At 32.9% G+C, this 17,425-nt stretch overlaps 1 protein-coding gene across 1 annotated transcript; it reads left to right on the forward strand.

Moving 5' to 3' along the window:
- Positions 1 to 588: 588 nt before the first annotated feature.
- Positions 589 to 9,128, forward strand: LOC144848176 (calretinin-like). Its single transcript, XM_078704879.1, has 10 exons — positions 589 to 660; positions 2,151 to 2,184; positions 4,084 to 4,159; positions 4,244 to 4,300; positions 4,605 to 4,685; positions 5,170 to 5,225; positions 6,339 to 6,378; positions 7,117 to 7,164; positions 7,275 to 7,349; positions 8,587 to 9,128. Coding segments are annotated over exons 2-10 (537 nt in total). The 5' UTR covers positions 589 to 660; positions 2,151 to 2,182; the 3' UTR covers positions 8,689 to 9,128.
- Positions 9,129 to 17,425: the final 8,297 nt, after the last annotated feature.

Genomic DNA, 17,425 nt, shown 5'->3' on the forward strand with positions numbered 1-17,425 from the left:
TATTAATGTATAAGAAGTCAAAGGAATATAATATAGTTTATTCATTAAAGAGTTTTCAGAGGAAAACGAGATCTGTCGACGGCTCAGTCCATCACATTGGTGGTAGGCAGTGAAAATCATCACTATTGACATACTGTACATGCATAAAAAGACATACATACACAGTTTACAATATAAGATAATTTCTCTAACGATTTTTCGAGAAGGAAGGCAAGAGGCGGTAGCCTGCATTCCACACTGCACAAAAAAGTCAAAATAGTAGTGAAATAATGAATGTTTTTATTTATCCAAATTACAAACATTAATTATTTATATATCATTTCCATTGTAAATTCAATATTGTCATGAATTGTTAATGTTTAAAATATTCTGTTCTGAAATCTGGCTATAAATGAAAGAGATGGTACAATATTATACAATAATACATTTGCATAATATATTATTATTGTCCAATGACAGAAGAAATGTCCAAACCAGGTTGTGTCATACGTTTCAAACCGGATAATCCAAACTGACCTTGTATCAGGATTTAAGGATCAGGATGTTCCTATAAGTATGGATGAATTAGTTTGATTTTAAACCATTCGACTATTTAGTATTAATAGGTAATAAATTGATTTGACTTGGGCGATCAATATTGTATTCAGTTTTCTATAAAAGGTAAGTGACTTTGTTAATAGGCCTAATTATGATTAATACATTTAATGTATTAGTTTTATCATAAGATTCTTTAAGTAGCAGTTTTTAAACTTTAACAGAGACGATTAATTTGGAGTAATGTTAACCTACTGGAAAGCGTGTAGACTGACAGTAGTTTGTATATCCGATACTATTATATCTGTCACCGTCATGGTGTTTAATCGCTAACGTTATTCGTACTAGAATCGGCTGCAGACATAATGTTTACGTTATTTCGTCATATATTTCTCGTGATTGTCGATATTTGAATGGGAATTTGTAAAGCGCACACCAAAGAGTTGGATTGGAATTTGTAAACTCGAATTGGGCATGCGCACAGAGTAGTCTGTAAGACCGATTTTTAGTAAATGACTCGTTTAATAATTCGTTTTGGCTGTCAACGTAGCCGGTTATAATTACGTCGGATTTATAATTGAATAATGGTCAAAACAATCCTTTCTCTATGGTAAATATTTTTAGCGAATTGTGTGTGGAGATGAAGAATGTTTAAGACGAATGTTCGTCGGAAATTATAAATTTTGTTTGCTTTAAAGTTTGGGTATGTGAGTCACTCCAAAACCTTAAGTAACGCCCCTAACCGTGATGCATAGTACTAATTCTAGTTTAGTTTAAGATTGTTCTGTACAGCAGACCACGGAGTAAAAAAAAGTCGAGCGACATTTTTTGTAATAAATATGTCTTGTTCATTAATATGCCTGCCATATAGTGTTATTGTAATGAATAAAATAAATGTTGAATTAATTGAATCGAATTGAATATAAAATAAAACTTTGTACGGGAAAATTCCCTAACTAATCAAAAGTGTACGTTCCTGTAACATATTATTTGTTCAAACGATCCCAAAGAAAAACAATATTGAGGCCAACGTTTGCATTTTCTATCAATAAACAGGATGTTACGAATTGAAATGATTAACTATGTGGTTAATACTTGTTTTGATAACTAGAAGAAACACTCGTTTGGTTGACTTTACACTCGTAATTGTATCGAAGTATTGAAGCACTTACATACGCAATCAACATTAATTTTTTTTCAGATGACAAAACTGCGTCATTTTTCTATTGTTTTAAAAATGACATTAAATTACCATCATGCACAGATTTAAGCAAAACACACACGACCCTCACCATTCGCTATATTATCATTTTTTAAAGAATCGGTTGGAATGTAACAAAGTAGTCCTTTTACAATTATACATGTTAATACGATAGAGCACGGGTAACTAAAAAACGCCTTCACGGCAAACAACAGACTATATACCGTTGTTCACCCGTGCGTGCTATTGTTATTTTAATTAGAAGATCGTACAAGAATATAATGCAATACTACGGTTGCGTAAATACATACGAATCATTACAGGGATTCTTACAAGTACAAGGACTACAACAGCAAATAGACATACATATATGAAACAAAGAAAAGTTAGACTATATTTTTCTCTTTTACTTCAGTTTGTTTAACACTAATCGATCCATCTCCTGCAATGTAAGTATACATAGTCTAATGATTATACTGAATGTGGTTGTTGTAAATGAAATTGTTCTTGTTACGTGAAAAGTGAAAAACGTTGAAACTTATGGAACGCCTCCTCTGCCTTCAGTTCACATTCATGCAGTACACACCAATCGTCATGCAGTACACACCAATGGCCATGCAGTACACACCAATGGCCATGCAGTACACACCAATCGTCATGCAGTACACACCAAACATCATGCAGTACACGTGCAGTGCATGACGATTGGTGTGTACTGCATGACGATTGGTGTGTACTGCATGACGATTGGTGTGTACTGCATGACGATTGGTGTGTACTGCATGACCATTGGTGTGTACTGCATGACCATTGGTGTGTACTGCATGACGATTGGTGTGTACTGCATGATGTTTGGTGTGTACTGCATGACGATTGGTGTGTACTGCATGACGATTGGTGTGTACTGCATGACCATTGTTGTGTACTGCATGACCATTGTTGTGTACTGCATGACGATTGGTGTGTACTGCATGACGATTTGTGTGTACTGCATGATAAATGTAAACTGAAGGCAGAGGAGGCGTTCCATAGAAACTCGCCCAACGTGATCGTGCGTTTTTTCACTTCCGTTCACGTAATAAGGTACAAGGTAGGTAAGTAATAATTTCATTTACATTATATCTTTGGAAGGAGCTGTATTTATTCAATACGAACATATTAAAGTTACGCCTCAATAAAAGTCCACTGCTGCTTATTCTTCTCGTGATGCGTACCCGTATCCGGATATTCACCCCCTGGACATTTACCCCCCGGAAAACTACCCCCCCGGACAACCACCACCTGGACAACTACCCCCTTAGGACAACTACCCCTTTAGGACAACTACCCCCCGGACAACTACCCCCCGGACAACTACCCCCTTAGGACAACAACCCCCTTAGGACAACTACCCCCTGAACAACTACCCCCGGACAATTACCCCCTAGGAACAATTACCCCCCGGACAATTACCCCCCCCCCCCCCCTCCCCGGGTAATTACCCCGCGGACAACTAATATACGAAAAGGGAGACCCAAATATAGGTCTCCCTTTTCGTATTGGGTCTCGTGTCAGGTCTCTGGTCTCGGGTCTCTAGTTTCGAAACACCCGTTAAAAACAGATGATTTCATTTTTACAGAAACCGGTCCTATATATTTGTCTACTTTTGGATTGGGGGGGGGGGGGTAGTTGTCCTGGGGTATTTGTCCTGGGGGTAGTTGTCCTAAGGAAGGGGGTAGTTGACCGGGGGTAGTTACCCGGGGGGTAGTTATCCTAAGGGGGTAGTTGTCCTAAGGGGTAGTTGTCCGGGGGGTAGTTGTCCGGGGGGTTGTTATCCTAAGGGGGTAGTTGTCCTAAGGGGGTAGTTGTCCGGAGAGTAGTTGTCCGGGGGGTAGTTGTCCTAAGGGGGTAGTTGTCCGGGTGGTAAACATCCGGGGGGTAACTGTCTAGGGGGTAGGTGTCCTAGAACCATGTGTACCATATTATATCCGTTTATAACTTGATTTGTGCACGGTGACACTGGTTCAAGTTTGCCATATAGACATAACGTAGATATTCCGCAAATGTACATTATTTCTGTAAGAAAGTGGGAGAGTACCATTCCTGGTCGGAAGTCCTATGTACATTATGGACATAATGTTAGATATTGTGATTATATAATTCTATAGCTAAATAATTTTGTCAAAACGCCGTCAGGATAGGCTATGCAACCTACCTGTCCCAAACCTGTCATGAACATTCATGAACAGAAAGTTAAGTTATAGAAACTAAACTTCCTATGTGTCCTTTGTTTTCTGGTGTCGCCCAGAAAACGCTATGTATAAAACGCCACAAATGCCTAAATAATATATCCACCATTTTCCATTTAGGTGTGACACCGTAACAAAAGAAATTCTTGAGAAATTCCACTCAAATATGAAAATTCATTGCACTGAATTTATAAAGGTACTTTTCTTTACTTTATTCAAATATATTTGATTACTTAATAGTAATGATTGTATAAAAGACCTTGATTTTTGTTATATGTAGATTTGGAAAAATTATGACACAGACAAAAGCAATTTCATTGAAGCAAAAGAACTTAAGGTTAGTAAGAGCCACGTAATTTTCCCGGTACACTATCTTAACGAATATACTTTAAGTCTCCAGGACCTCAGCTCCAGCATGGTTGAGGTTTTTAATTTAAACGAATTGTTTTATAAGCGAGACATTTAAAACAAACAAACAAAATAATACTGTAGGTATAGTACACGACACATCATATCGTATACTGTACTAGGCGATAGATTCTGTACAATTACATTGATTTCAGACAATATAAACCTTGGCTTCAAGAATAGGTTACTAAACTGTAAAGTAGCAAAATTATTTATATTCATTCCTTATTTAGAATTTTGTTCGAGATTTATTGGCAAGTAAACCAGACCAAGTGTATGATGAAAAGGTGATTGACGACTACACAGAAACAGTTGTAAGGAAACACATTGCCTGCCACATATTAAAATTACTCCTCGTAATATAATAATGCATAAATTCAAACAATCAAAAACCAAAATAGAGCGCTTTAACAATAGTTCAATTCGGTACATGATTATAACATAATGTCTGCTCCTGATCGGAATTGGAATTTTACGGTGATTTTTTTTTGTAATACAAGATTTGATTTTCCTTTTAATTGTATATTGAATTGTTTTTTTTAACATTTTTTATTTCTGAAATTTATATTTGTATATGTATTTTTTTGTAATCTAGAAATGTAATCCCGCAATTCAGTTTATACTGCTATGGCCAATTTGTTAAAAAAAAGAATCTGTAAATTGTTTTATTTGTATTTTTGTAAATAAATGAACCAGCGTATATTATATTGACTCACTCTTACGTATAAACAATTTCTGTCGAATAAATATAAACTTGATATAAAACATACTGCCTTTATTTTTCCTCTTTTCACATAGATTGACATTTTCGACATGAACAATGATGGCAAATTCAGCATTCATGAATTGGCTAAGTAAGCTTTAACTTTAATTTTATATATGTGTGAATGGGTGTGGGTCTACGGCCGTGAATGAGTTAATACAACATATATAGCCTGCTCCACTGTCTTGTTGTTAGTAAAATTCATTCGATTTCAGGAAACAAGCCGAGACGAACAGCCAGGTATATGGTACTCGGGCTTCAATTTGTATTTTAATGGTGGGCTAATCGTTATATCTGAGTTACACACTCCCAGATGGCCCAATTGGTCCCAAATGGCCCAATTATCTAAGAACAAAGTTCTAGTGTTTTAGCTGATCCAATAAAATATTCTTGTATAGCGCCATCTACAAAATTACCCCCTTCCTGACCATTGATCCTAATTTCATGACCACACTGAAGACATAGCAATACATAATATTCAAAGGACTATACTAATTTTGTGGGACAGGTAGTCTCGTCTCTTCTTTTTTTTTTTTTAAATTTCTACCATACTGACCATTATGTGATATTATGAACACCACATAAATAGCAGGGGTAGCAGTAATACTGACCAAAATTGAAGGAAATCAGAGCTGTGTCTGTAATTAGTAGCATTTTAAAATGTCGCTAGAAGAAAGAAAGAAAGAAAGAAAGAAAGAAAGAAAAAACAGAATCCAATCGGTTAAACGGCGACTTGGTATTTGCACTTTCCAACTTTTAAATATATTTTTACCCGTGACACGTTCTCTCGCTTGAAATTTGTACTTGTATCGGTATGACCCACCCGTCTTCAGTGGTCACTGAACTTCTAGTAAATAAATATAAATTATAAATGTGTGGGAATATCCTGCGACTCAAAGACTACTGGACTGAATTATGCGGACAACACATTTGTCTATCTGTCATTCAAACAAAACATAGTTTGTAGTCGCTGCCTATATATTGCACATTCGTGCTGGTGATTCGTTAATTTTATTTTAACAAGTGACAAAATGAAAACCAGTTTCAGTTCACCTCGGTGTTGACTGAATGAAAAATCGACGTAATAAAGTTCATTTGTGCGCACATAATTTGTTTTTGTTTGTTTTTTTTTTCGTCTAAAATCCTATTTACTACTTCAACATGGTGTATGCATTTCATAAAGTTGTTGACAATTATTTTGCAGGTTGTTGCCAGTTGAAGAAAATTTTCTAAAACAATTCCAGGTATTTAAAAATCACAACTATTTGTTTTATATGTTTATTTGAGGGAGGCGTTCTTTTGATGTAATATAGTAACATTATAATCAAACAAATACCCCTAGATATGAAACAATGCTATATACATATACATATACATATACATGGCTGCAGTCGCGTGCGCAAATTTGAATTAGTGTTTACCGACCGACCGACATAGTGGGCTATAGACTAAAAAATGACTAACGACTAAAAATACAACACAATTAATATCAAGGAGTGATAAATTACAATAAAAATTGTATAAAAATGCTTGGTAAATTGAAGATCATGCCAATCAATGAATTCTACTACAAATAAAAATGTGTTGTAATACGATATTTTGGTACAGTATATATCAAAGATATTATAGCCGGCTTATTTCGCCTCTCTTGTATATACGCATGTGGCGTCAAAATGATGTTCTATAGGGACGTTTATACGGAGGGTTTATTCGAATAAATACGGTATACAATATTTAACTATATCCAAATCCTAGGAATACCCCATGATACTTTATATCAAAGAAACGTCTAGTTTCTGACGTTAAATGACGGAACTACAATACATTTTTAAATTAAAGATTTTGAAAACTAACGAATAATTTTCTTGGCTTATTTTTATTTTTCTATATAAGCTGAAAGTATTAGCATGCACTGTTGTTGAATAAAAAAAAAATACATAGTTCTTATTTTACATTTTATACAAATTCAATTTATTTTTTAGAATGTAAGCTTGACTGAATTCGAAGCAATATTTCAACATTATGATTACGTAAGCCTTTTTTTGCACTAATATTTTTTCGCTCTAAGTATTGATAATAATATTAGTTTGTTTTTTAATTTTTGGATTAGTTTAGATTTGTATTATTTGTTTATTTATAGAATAATGATAATACAATTAAAGGAGATGAAATAACGGCATTTGTCAAAGATGTTATGAATGCACAGGGGTTAACAGTAAGTACCAACTAATTATGGGCACATCAGTGTTGCTGCATTGTTTAAAAAACCAATCTCATGACATGTGTTTGTTGCATTTGAATATAGACTACGTAGTGAGCAAAAGAAAAAAAATATATGATCAATTGACCGTCAAGTTACTTTTAGACAGTTGTATCGGCTTCCAAGAGTCGCTGTTGTATTGTATATGTACTGTTTTAGGCCTAGATTTGATATTCAATTTGTTGGCTCTTATGTAGTGTTTTAGGCCTAGATTTGATATTCAATTTGTTGGCTCTTATGTAGTGTTTTAGGCCTAGATTTGATATTCAATTTGTTGGCTCTTATGTAGTGTTTTAGGCCTAGATTTGATATTCAATTTTTTGGCTCTTATGTAGTGTTTTAGGCCTAGATTTGATATTCAATTTGTTGGCTCTTATGTAGTGTTTTAGGCCTAGATTTGATATTCAATTTGTTGGCTCTTCTGTAGTGTTTTAGGCCTAGATTTGATATTCACTTTTTTGGCTCTTATGTAGTGTTTTAGGCCTAGATTTGATATTCAATTTGTTGGCTCTTATGTAGTGTTTTAGGCCTAGATTTGATATTCAATTTGTTGGCTCTTATGTAGTGTTTTAGGCCTAGATTTGATATTCAATTTGTTGGCTCTTCTGTAGTGTTTTAGGCCTAGATTTGATATTCACTTTTTTGGCTCTTATGTAGTGTTTTAAGCCTAGATTTGATATTCACTTTTTTGGCTCTTATGTAGTGTTTTAGGCCTAGATTTGATATTCAATTTGTTGGCTCTTATGTAGTGTTTTAGGCCTAGATTTGATATTCAATTTGTTGGCTCTTATGTAGTGTTTTAGGCCTAGATTTGATATTCACTTTTTTGGCTCTTATGTAGTGTTTTAGGCCTAGATTTGATATTCAATTTGTTGGCTCTTATGTAGTGTTTTAGGCCTAGATTTGATATTCAATTTGTTGGCTCTTATGTAGTGTTTTAGGCCTAGATTTGATATTCAATTTGTTGGCTCTTATGTAGTGTTTTAGGCCTAGATTTGATATTCAATTTTTTGGCTCTTATGTAGTGTTTTAGGCCTAGATTTGATATTCAATTTGTTGGCTCTTTAATCAAAATACTCCCTCTCTTGTTGAGAATAAAAGTATGGCAGTAATAATTGTTGTATCGCTGCCATCCTTTGATCCTACTGAAAGAGATTTAAACCTTGGTGTTTTTCATTTACTTCTTTTGCAGACTGCCGAAATGAAAGACATCGAAATCCACGATGCATGCATTAAAGATCTGTATGGCGGAGTATTACAGAAAGAAAAGTTTAAGACTCTGCTATTAAATTAGTAATTCTATAATACATCGGTCAAATTGATAAACGACGGTTCTATAATTTGTTGAAATATTTAGGCCTACCTTATAATAGGTACGGTAGCATGTGAATATTCTGATATTTGCCATTATTATGTTATGTTGTTGTTATACCAAGTATATCAAAAGAATTTTTTTTGTTTATAAAGTCTCTTTCCATCTGCTAGTATGAGTTTTATAAATTTCCAATACAAAAATTGTGGGTGGCTCTTATTCCTTTATTTTTTTTCTCGGTATAATAGAATATACAAAAAGCAGCAAAAGCTGAAAGAATTGTATTTACTTGATATAAAAATATAAAAGTATAAACAAATACATCAAAACACAGAACAATGATTATAATAGCAATAAAAAACATAACGATGCCATTACAAATTACTTTATTGGAAATCAAACCAATTAATAATAAATAATAGAGATGCTTATATAATATTCCTTTTTCACTAAGATGCTTATATACAATCCATAACAAATATACAATGCTTATACAAAATTCAATTTCTAACTATGATGTGTATATGAAATGTATTATTTAACTCGAATGCTTATTAAAAATTGAACCAACGTGGGTATAAGTGACATCCTGAACCTATGAGTCTGAAAATTCAGGTCAAACTGATGAAAGTATAAAGTGCTCAAAATGCCTAAAAAATGGACATCGTATCGCCGAAAAAAAATAGCATGGACACAAAGATCAATCAAGTGAAAGTGACCTGAGTAATGAAGATGATAATGAAAAAAGCGAGCCAATAAAGGAAATCACCCGCTACCTCCAACGTACTGTACAAGTGATGGTAGACGCACTAACCTAAAAAGTATATAACTTTGTACATGTATAACATTCCCCGTATGGGTACTATTATACGTGTTATCATAATAGACCAATTGTGACTGGTTATTCGGTATAAAATCAATCAAAACAAAACAGATAGTCCTATATGACTAAAGCAAGCATTAATTGCATCTCTATAAACGTAAGAGGCTTATGTAGCATAGAAAAACAAAGACAGATACGTAATAAAAGAAACACCTCTTACACCTGAAATATTTAACAAATTCAACAGTACTTTTATTACATATCACTGGTTTTTATTATTGGTGATGATTTCAATTGTATTTTGGACATAAAATGGGATTAAAAAAAAACAAAAAAAAACAGAAAGGACAGCTTTTTTTACACTTTAAAAAAAGTGTTAATAACTGAATTTAAAAAGTTGATGGAGAAATAAAAACCCATAGAAAACACAAAATTCACCTGGTGTAGGAAAGCTAAGCAAATGAATTCAGACGGCTTGACTACTGGTTAATCATGATGGTGAAGTATTATGGTACATAAGACCAGTTATTATGACAGATCATCTGGCAATTTCAAATAAAATTAGTATTGATGAGTCCAAAACAAATTGTACTGTGTAATACTGACTACCAATTAGGGGAATTAATAAAAGTCTAAATTAAAGATATTTCAGTTTTTCACGGCAAAAAAAACCAAAAAACCCCAAAACAAGTAAAGTATTTTTTACTAAGACCTTGCTAGCAATAGAGAAAAGAGAGATGCATCGGTGGCTCCAACAGACTCTACGGTCGCCTTCATTCTTCTATAATAGGAATAAGAATGGCATCTTTGAAGTCCTGTGGTAGCTTCATCTGCTCCCATCATGTATGAATTCGATTCAGATGTTTTCATGTAATTACAGGTCCTCCATGTTTGTATACCTCCACACTTTTCTAACTCGCTTATAATCCAGTTATTCTTTAATTGGAAGTTGTGCGATACCATAATTCAATCATTCATAAAACAATGTTTTATAAGTCAATAGTGTATTACTTAACTAATGTATTATACCATTGATGGAATATTAAATATTGTTAAAAGAAAAAAAAAGAAAAAAATAAAGCAAAAAATTCAATCAAACACAGCATATACAGAATATAACATGTACAATAACATTTTATAGTATTGCGGTGTGACGTCACAACGATAGATGGCGCTGCGTGGTTGCTAGCCAACCAAAAAATGCATGCAACGCTACTATGTTGATAAACTATATATATCTGTATTTCTATAAAATTATGTATCTTAGGTTTTTTAACTTAAACTGTAGTTAAAGAATAAATAGATTATTAAAAACAAATATTTAGTCATCTTTTGAAATTGTAGTTTGCTTTTATTGAAAATGATTAAATTTTAAAATGACTACTTCAATTCAATAAGCCTTCCAAACCATTGGTGACCTTGGAGTCACTCAGGCAGGTAGAACGCATTTATTGGTTGGCTAGCAACCATGCAGCGCCACCACCGCAGAACTCTATACGGATTGGTTATGTATAATAAATATCAGAAAAAAAGAGTCAAAACTAGTATTTTATGAAAAAAATATAAAATAAAAAAAAATAAAAAAATAATAATAGCAACATACACCAGCTACGTCGCGATAACTGACTCCATGGATGGAGTGCAAATCATTATTTATTTATTGAATTATAGGATTTCATCTCTTGCTTTGTAGCATTTTCACCAGACTTTAGTTGCTCTGCTTCAGCAAATATTAGAAAGAAGATCATTCCGAAAAGATGGATTGCGGCAATTATTCTGAACATCAACGACCAATCACTGGCTGTATTCTGAAAAACCAACAAACACAATTAAAGTAATCATCAGAAAACAGTAAGCGGGATAAATAGTTGCAAGCTGTTGGCCTCGTATAACAAACTTACCCTATCTTTCACTAGCATTCCAAGAATGAGTAAAATAATTATAACAACAGAAAATCCAATAGATGTCGTTATTCCTATGATCAATTGTGAATGTTGTTTTGAAACTTCCACGATGTTTGTCATGAAACTCGGCGCATAAAATCCTAGAAAACTAAAGGACAATATGAAAAGCATCATCGACACTATTGCATCGCTTTTGAAGAAACCAATACAAGCCATGCAAAAGCCAGGTACTCCCAAAGCTGCAAAGAGAAAGAATAAATAACATTTTTTATAATAACAGCTTGTCAATTCTAAAACCTTACAACGTGTTTAATTTTAAGATTTACGAATCACATCTTCCGTCATGACGTTTTTTCCACTATTTTATACGATTTCCATCTGTGCAGAATGGGTTTGTCTGTGTAATTTATATTTATTACTTTTTAACTTCCATGATCCATTATGTTGCCATTCTCTTTGGTCTTCTTAATTTTCTGTTTAATTCAATTTTTGCAATTTAAAGATAAAGATAGTAGTACCATACCTGTTTCAATAATCAATGGAAAAGGATAATATCTTACTTAAAACTGCAAAAAGCTTCCTAGTATTTAGAACAGTCATGTATTTGCGTCGAATGATGACGTCAGCACTTATTCAAGAAAAAATAATAATAATAATAGATTCTGAAATAGCTGGAATCGACGTTATAAAACCGACCTAAAAATAATAAAAACAGCATGTAATTTAATGTTTTTACATTTATTCTTCATTTCGTAATCAATTAACATAAATGCAAAAATATAATACAAATAATCATAGTTGGGATGCGTGTGTACTGTCGTATTTTGAAATAATGTTCACACTTTAGAACAAAATGCTTACAATAGTAACGGTCGCACTTAATGTGCTTAAGTTGATTATCCTAACACTTTTGTTCAATTTTGTTTGTATCATCTCAACTCTCCAAATACTGAAGTTCATTATTTGCAATAAAATGATTTCGTCAGTAGCGTCATAGACAAAAATCATATATTCTTGACTTGAATTTATATAAATACTCTTTTTACAGACATGAAATATAATACAAGTCTAAGTGCATTTTAAACTCGGTAATGTAAATTCTTTTTGAATGTACTGTAGGTATTGCACTGTGTTAAATGCATATACATATGTGATACTAAATAAACGAACGATAATTACAGTATTCAATAAACATTCTTCGGGTAAAACTTGGTATCAAGGCAAGTTGATTTGGCAAGATATGAAAAACTACAGGTTAAAAACAATAACATTTTTGTTATATTTAATGAACAATACAAATAAACTTACATATTTTGTATCAAACCCTAATATTAGAGAAATAAAAACTGGTCCTTCAGTTAAGAGGAAAGTAAAACTTAAGGTGTATGTAGCGAAACCAATAAAAATTGATCACACAGCGGTCGACATCATCAGATCTCTAACTGAAACTGTTTTACCCTGTCGAAAAAAAAAAATTCATTTAAAATATATAGCGAAGGAACAGGATTTTTTTTATTGAATCGAGGTGTTTCTTTCATGATATACACGAACTTGCAGCTATGATTAAATCAACATTATGATTAGTAAGTCTAACTCTACTAACTCTGCTAGAATATTGGCATGGAATCTTATCATGGTTTTACAATTGTTGACTGTTCTGTATTTTAGTTTACCTTATCAATACTTGTATCATCGAAACTTTTCAAATATTCAAGCTCATCATTTGAAATAAAAGGATCATCGTCAGGATCGTCATAGACAAACATGATAAATACTATCAATACAATAAGACTAAGGGCACCTATAATAAAAATGGTTAGAATTTGTAATGTAACATTATTCACGTTTCTAAACTTTAGTTTCATAAAAATTTAAGTTATAATTTTGAAAAATTTTAAATGTGACCCCCAACAAAGTTTGTTTATTAACACCGATAAAAAAAAAGAATAACTAAAGAAACTGACAATCACATACATTGAAAAAGTACTATAATAAGGCGTTTACCAGTTTTGGAAATATCCCAGCTTTTGTTTTGGGTCTCACTGGCAAAGCTCCACAGCCGGCAGTGTAATGTAAAGCCTACACAGTAGCACGCCTATCATTACGTAATTCATGTCGATACCCCACTTCTACAAACGTGATTTAATATTTAATTATTCGATGGTATTACGGCACTATGAACGTTTAAAAAAGACAAATTAGGCCTACTGTAAGCATAATATGTTATCGGCCATCCACCAGAAATGGAAGTACAAATCCATATTGATATTGGATAACAGATAATCTCAGCTATGGTCATACCTGTAAAGAAAACCAAAGACGTAATTTAAATATTTAGGCCTAATTAAACAATGAATTATCTTTTCATGGGTAGGCCTATGATTAATCATGTGCGATTTATAAAAAATGATATTCTCAATAGTCTATCTAACAGTTTAAATAATGGAAAGAATTAGTTATATGTACCGTATTTCTTTACACATTTATTAGAGCGGGTCAAGTGGCGGCACGAGCGGCTAAGACAAGGGCGCAATTTACCATACACATAGGCGAGTAAGTAAGTTTGTCCGTGTGCAATTAAAATAACCCAGTTTACGTCAAGTACTGGTTATATTATCCCAGTGAACTGTTTTCACAAAAAGCTTATGTGACAGGAATTACCACATGTCTGATAAGACTAGACTATTATATAACACCTAAATGAATTCCTGTCATTTGATTGGACGATTGTGGATCACATGGCCTGCAATAATACTCACTATTAAACGATCGTTTAATAGTAATTTTTTTCGAGTGCGAAAAAAAAAAAAATTATTTCGCTTTTGGAAAATATTTTATTTTATACTATTGTTTTGAAATACAACAGCGCCACCTATTTTGTACTTTCGCCTTTGAATGTTATGTGGACAGATTTCTATTCTTTGACCCTTGTTTCATTCACAATATACATCAATGATCTTGCCACTGTTCCTAAAGCCTGTTTTCCAGTCGACGCTGAGTTGCGTACAATCAACCGGTTTCAACGTTTTTTACAGGAAAGATTAAAATCAACGCTAAAAAACAGAGTTGGTCTTGGAACACTTCACGTACACATATCCCAGCAGCAATGGGAAAACCATGAAATGAACGATCGCGTAAAAATGTGTGAATATTTGCGGTCTGGCTCGATCATCGTTATCGTTATTTATTTTCAACTTTAACGATTTGAAAATGTAATCGTTTGTTCCATCACCACAGCAGCAGCATACAACAACTTGTTTACCTGCAGTGTAGTCCATGGGATTTAGCTAAAAAATGACCCTTTTCTCACACAAATTGCAAGAAAAGGTTTTTTTGATGAAATGTGTTCTTTAGACCCTACTGAACACATTTATCAACGTTAGGACATTTTTCGACAACAGGAAGTAGCCTAATTTGCATAATTAAAAATGGCCGCCATTTTTAATAACGTACTCTGTATCTTGGAAACCGCTAGTCACAGATACTTAATTATGGTGTCAAAATCGTTAGAATATATGTTTTTATATTCACTTTATTGAAAAAGTTTGTCCAAAAATGAATGAAAGTGCTATTTCTAACATTATTGACCTTGACCTTGAATTCTCATATCTCAGCAACCACTAATCGGAGATATACAAATTAGGGCTTAAATTGTTCAGAAACTACACATTTATATCCAGTCTAATAGCATGTTTTTGCAAATAATGGCCGATTCTAACATTATTGACCTTTGACCTTGATTTATCATATCTTAGCAACCACTAATCTGAGAGACACACAATATGGCTCAAACTGTTCAGAAACTACATATTTATATTTAGTCTAATGGCATGTTTTTGCAAAAAATGGCCGATTCTAACATTATTGACCTTTGAACTTTGCACTACATAAAATCGCATAACTTTGAAAATATTGTACATATGAAATTATTTTTAGTGTCAAATTGTTCAGAACATACATGTTTCTATAGAGTCCAATGACACATTATGTCCAATAATGGCCTATTGTATGGTTATTAACATTTGAACTATATTTGAAAAAGATTTAAACCCGGAATCTTCTTCATGTGGACATCCATTAGAACATGTAATTTGGCACTCTAAAATGTAAGAGTTGCAACGTTGACTTATTATGTTTAGTTTAAAGTAGGCCATGGTACATTAAATGTATAAGCATAAACTATTGCATTCATTCATAAACTGCCTACAAGTTTACACGTTTGTTTATTTTATTTCTTATCGTCTTCGCAGCGAAGCTGAATTACAAGATATTTATATTATAGCATTAAAATGATGGTTAAAAAAATAGTAAAAATTAAACCACATAGAAACATGGTACATACACAATAAATTCACGTAAAAAAAGTACAAAAACAAATTATAAAAGGTTAAAAACTATACACCACTAGTAGTCATACTGTATATGGTTATTGAAATAAATAAATTCCATAAGAAACTGAGGTTTTTACTGCATATGGCGAAAATATTGCAAGTGGTGGTCAGCCTATTTATGAGTCTCGATAGCCAATTAATTAAACTAAACTAAATATGTTGCATTAATATCGACCTTTTAAAATTCCAGTTGTCAACAATGCGTCTAGTAGTAGAAAAGGCCTTATTAATAAGACTATGTTTCAACCTAAAAGAATGCCCTCAAGAGTGATGCTATCCTTACTGTACATGCACTTTAAATTACCACCATATTCTAAACAAGAAGTGCCAAATCACATGTTTTAATGAATGCCTACATGAAGAAGATTCCGGGTTTAAAAATCCTTTTCAAATATAGTTCAAATGTTAATAACCATACAATAGGTCATTATTGGACATAATGTGTCATTGGACTCTATAGAAACATGTATGTTCTGAACAATTTGACACTAACAAAGGTCAATAATGTTAGAATCGGCCATTTTTTTGCAAAAACATGCCATTAGACTAAATATAAATATGTAGTTTCTGAACAGTTTGAGCCATATTGTGTGTCTCTCAGATTAGTGGTTGCTAAGATATGATAAATCAAGGTCAAAGGTCAATAATGTTAGAATCGGCCATTTTTTACAAAAACATGCCATTAGACTGGATATAAATGTGTAGTTTCTGAACAATTTAAGCCCTAATTTGTATATCTCCGATTAGTGGTTGCTGAGATATAATAAATCAAGGTCAAAGGTCAATAATGTTAGAAATAGCACTTCCATTCATTTTTGGACAAACTTTTTCATTAAAGTGAATATAAAAACATATATTCGAACGATTTTAACACCATAATTAAGTATCTGTGACTAGCGGTTTCCAAGATACATAGTGCGTTATTAAAAATGGCGGCCATTTTTAATTATGCAAATTAGGCTACTTCCCGTTGTCGAAAAATGTCCTAACGTTGATAAATGTGTTCAGTAGGGTCTAAAGAACACATTTCATCAAAAAAACCTTTTCTTGCAATTTGTGTGAGTTAAAAGTCTAAATCCCATGGACTAGTGATCGAACTAAAACCTGTGTTTTCCAGGCAGTTTAGATGTAGACTTTCGATTAATTACCGTTTATATATATATATATATATTTATACTATCATCAACTATATAAACAAGTTTTCCAAAAAATTAACATTTAGGAATATTAAATATTTCTAAATATGCAAATTAGTTTTTAGAGAGAAAAGTGATTAGACCATAGAGAAATTAAATCCTCTGTGATTGGAAAATGGGAAAACTCATGAATATTTATGATTGTTTTTACCCCTAAATTAAGTGGTTTCCTTATAGGTAAGTGAATACTTAACTCATTGTAAGTAGGGCCTACCCGTCAAGTGTTTCCCCTTTATAAGGGAATTCTTTTTTCAAGAACTACTTTAATATATTTAGCCTACCACTGACTATTTCGTCTAAATCCCCCACCCTATAAATCGATGGTACTGTATATTGGAGTCGAGTGTGGCACCATTCTATTGTACACCAGCGTATTAACCAATTACAGGGCCAGCTTTGGTCAAA

Source organism: Antedon bifida, chromosome 7, assembly GCF_963402885.1.
Source record: "Antedon bifida chromosome 7, ecAntBifi1.1, whole genome shotgun sequence".
In the NCBI taxonomy this organism is placed as follows: domain Eukaryota; kingdom Metazoa; phylum Echinodermata; class Crinoidea; order Comatulida; family Antedonidae; genus Antedon; species Antedon bifida.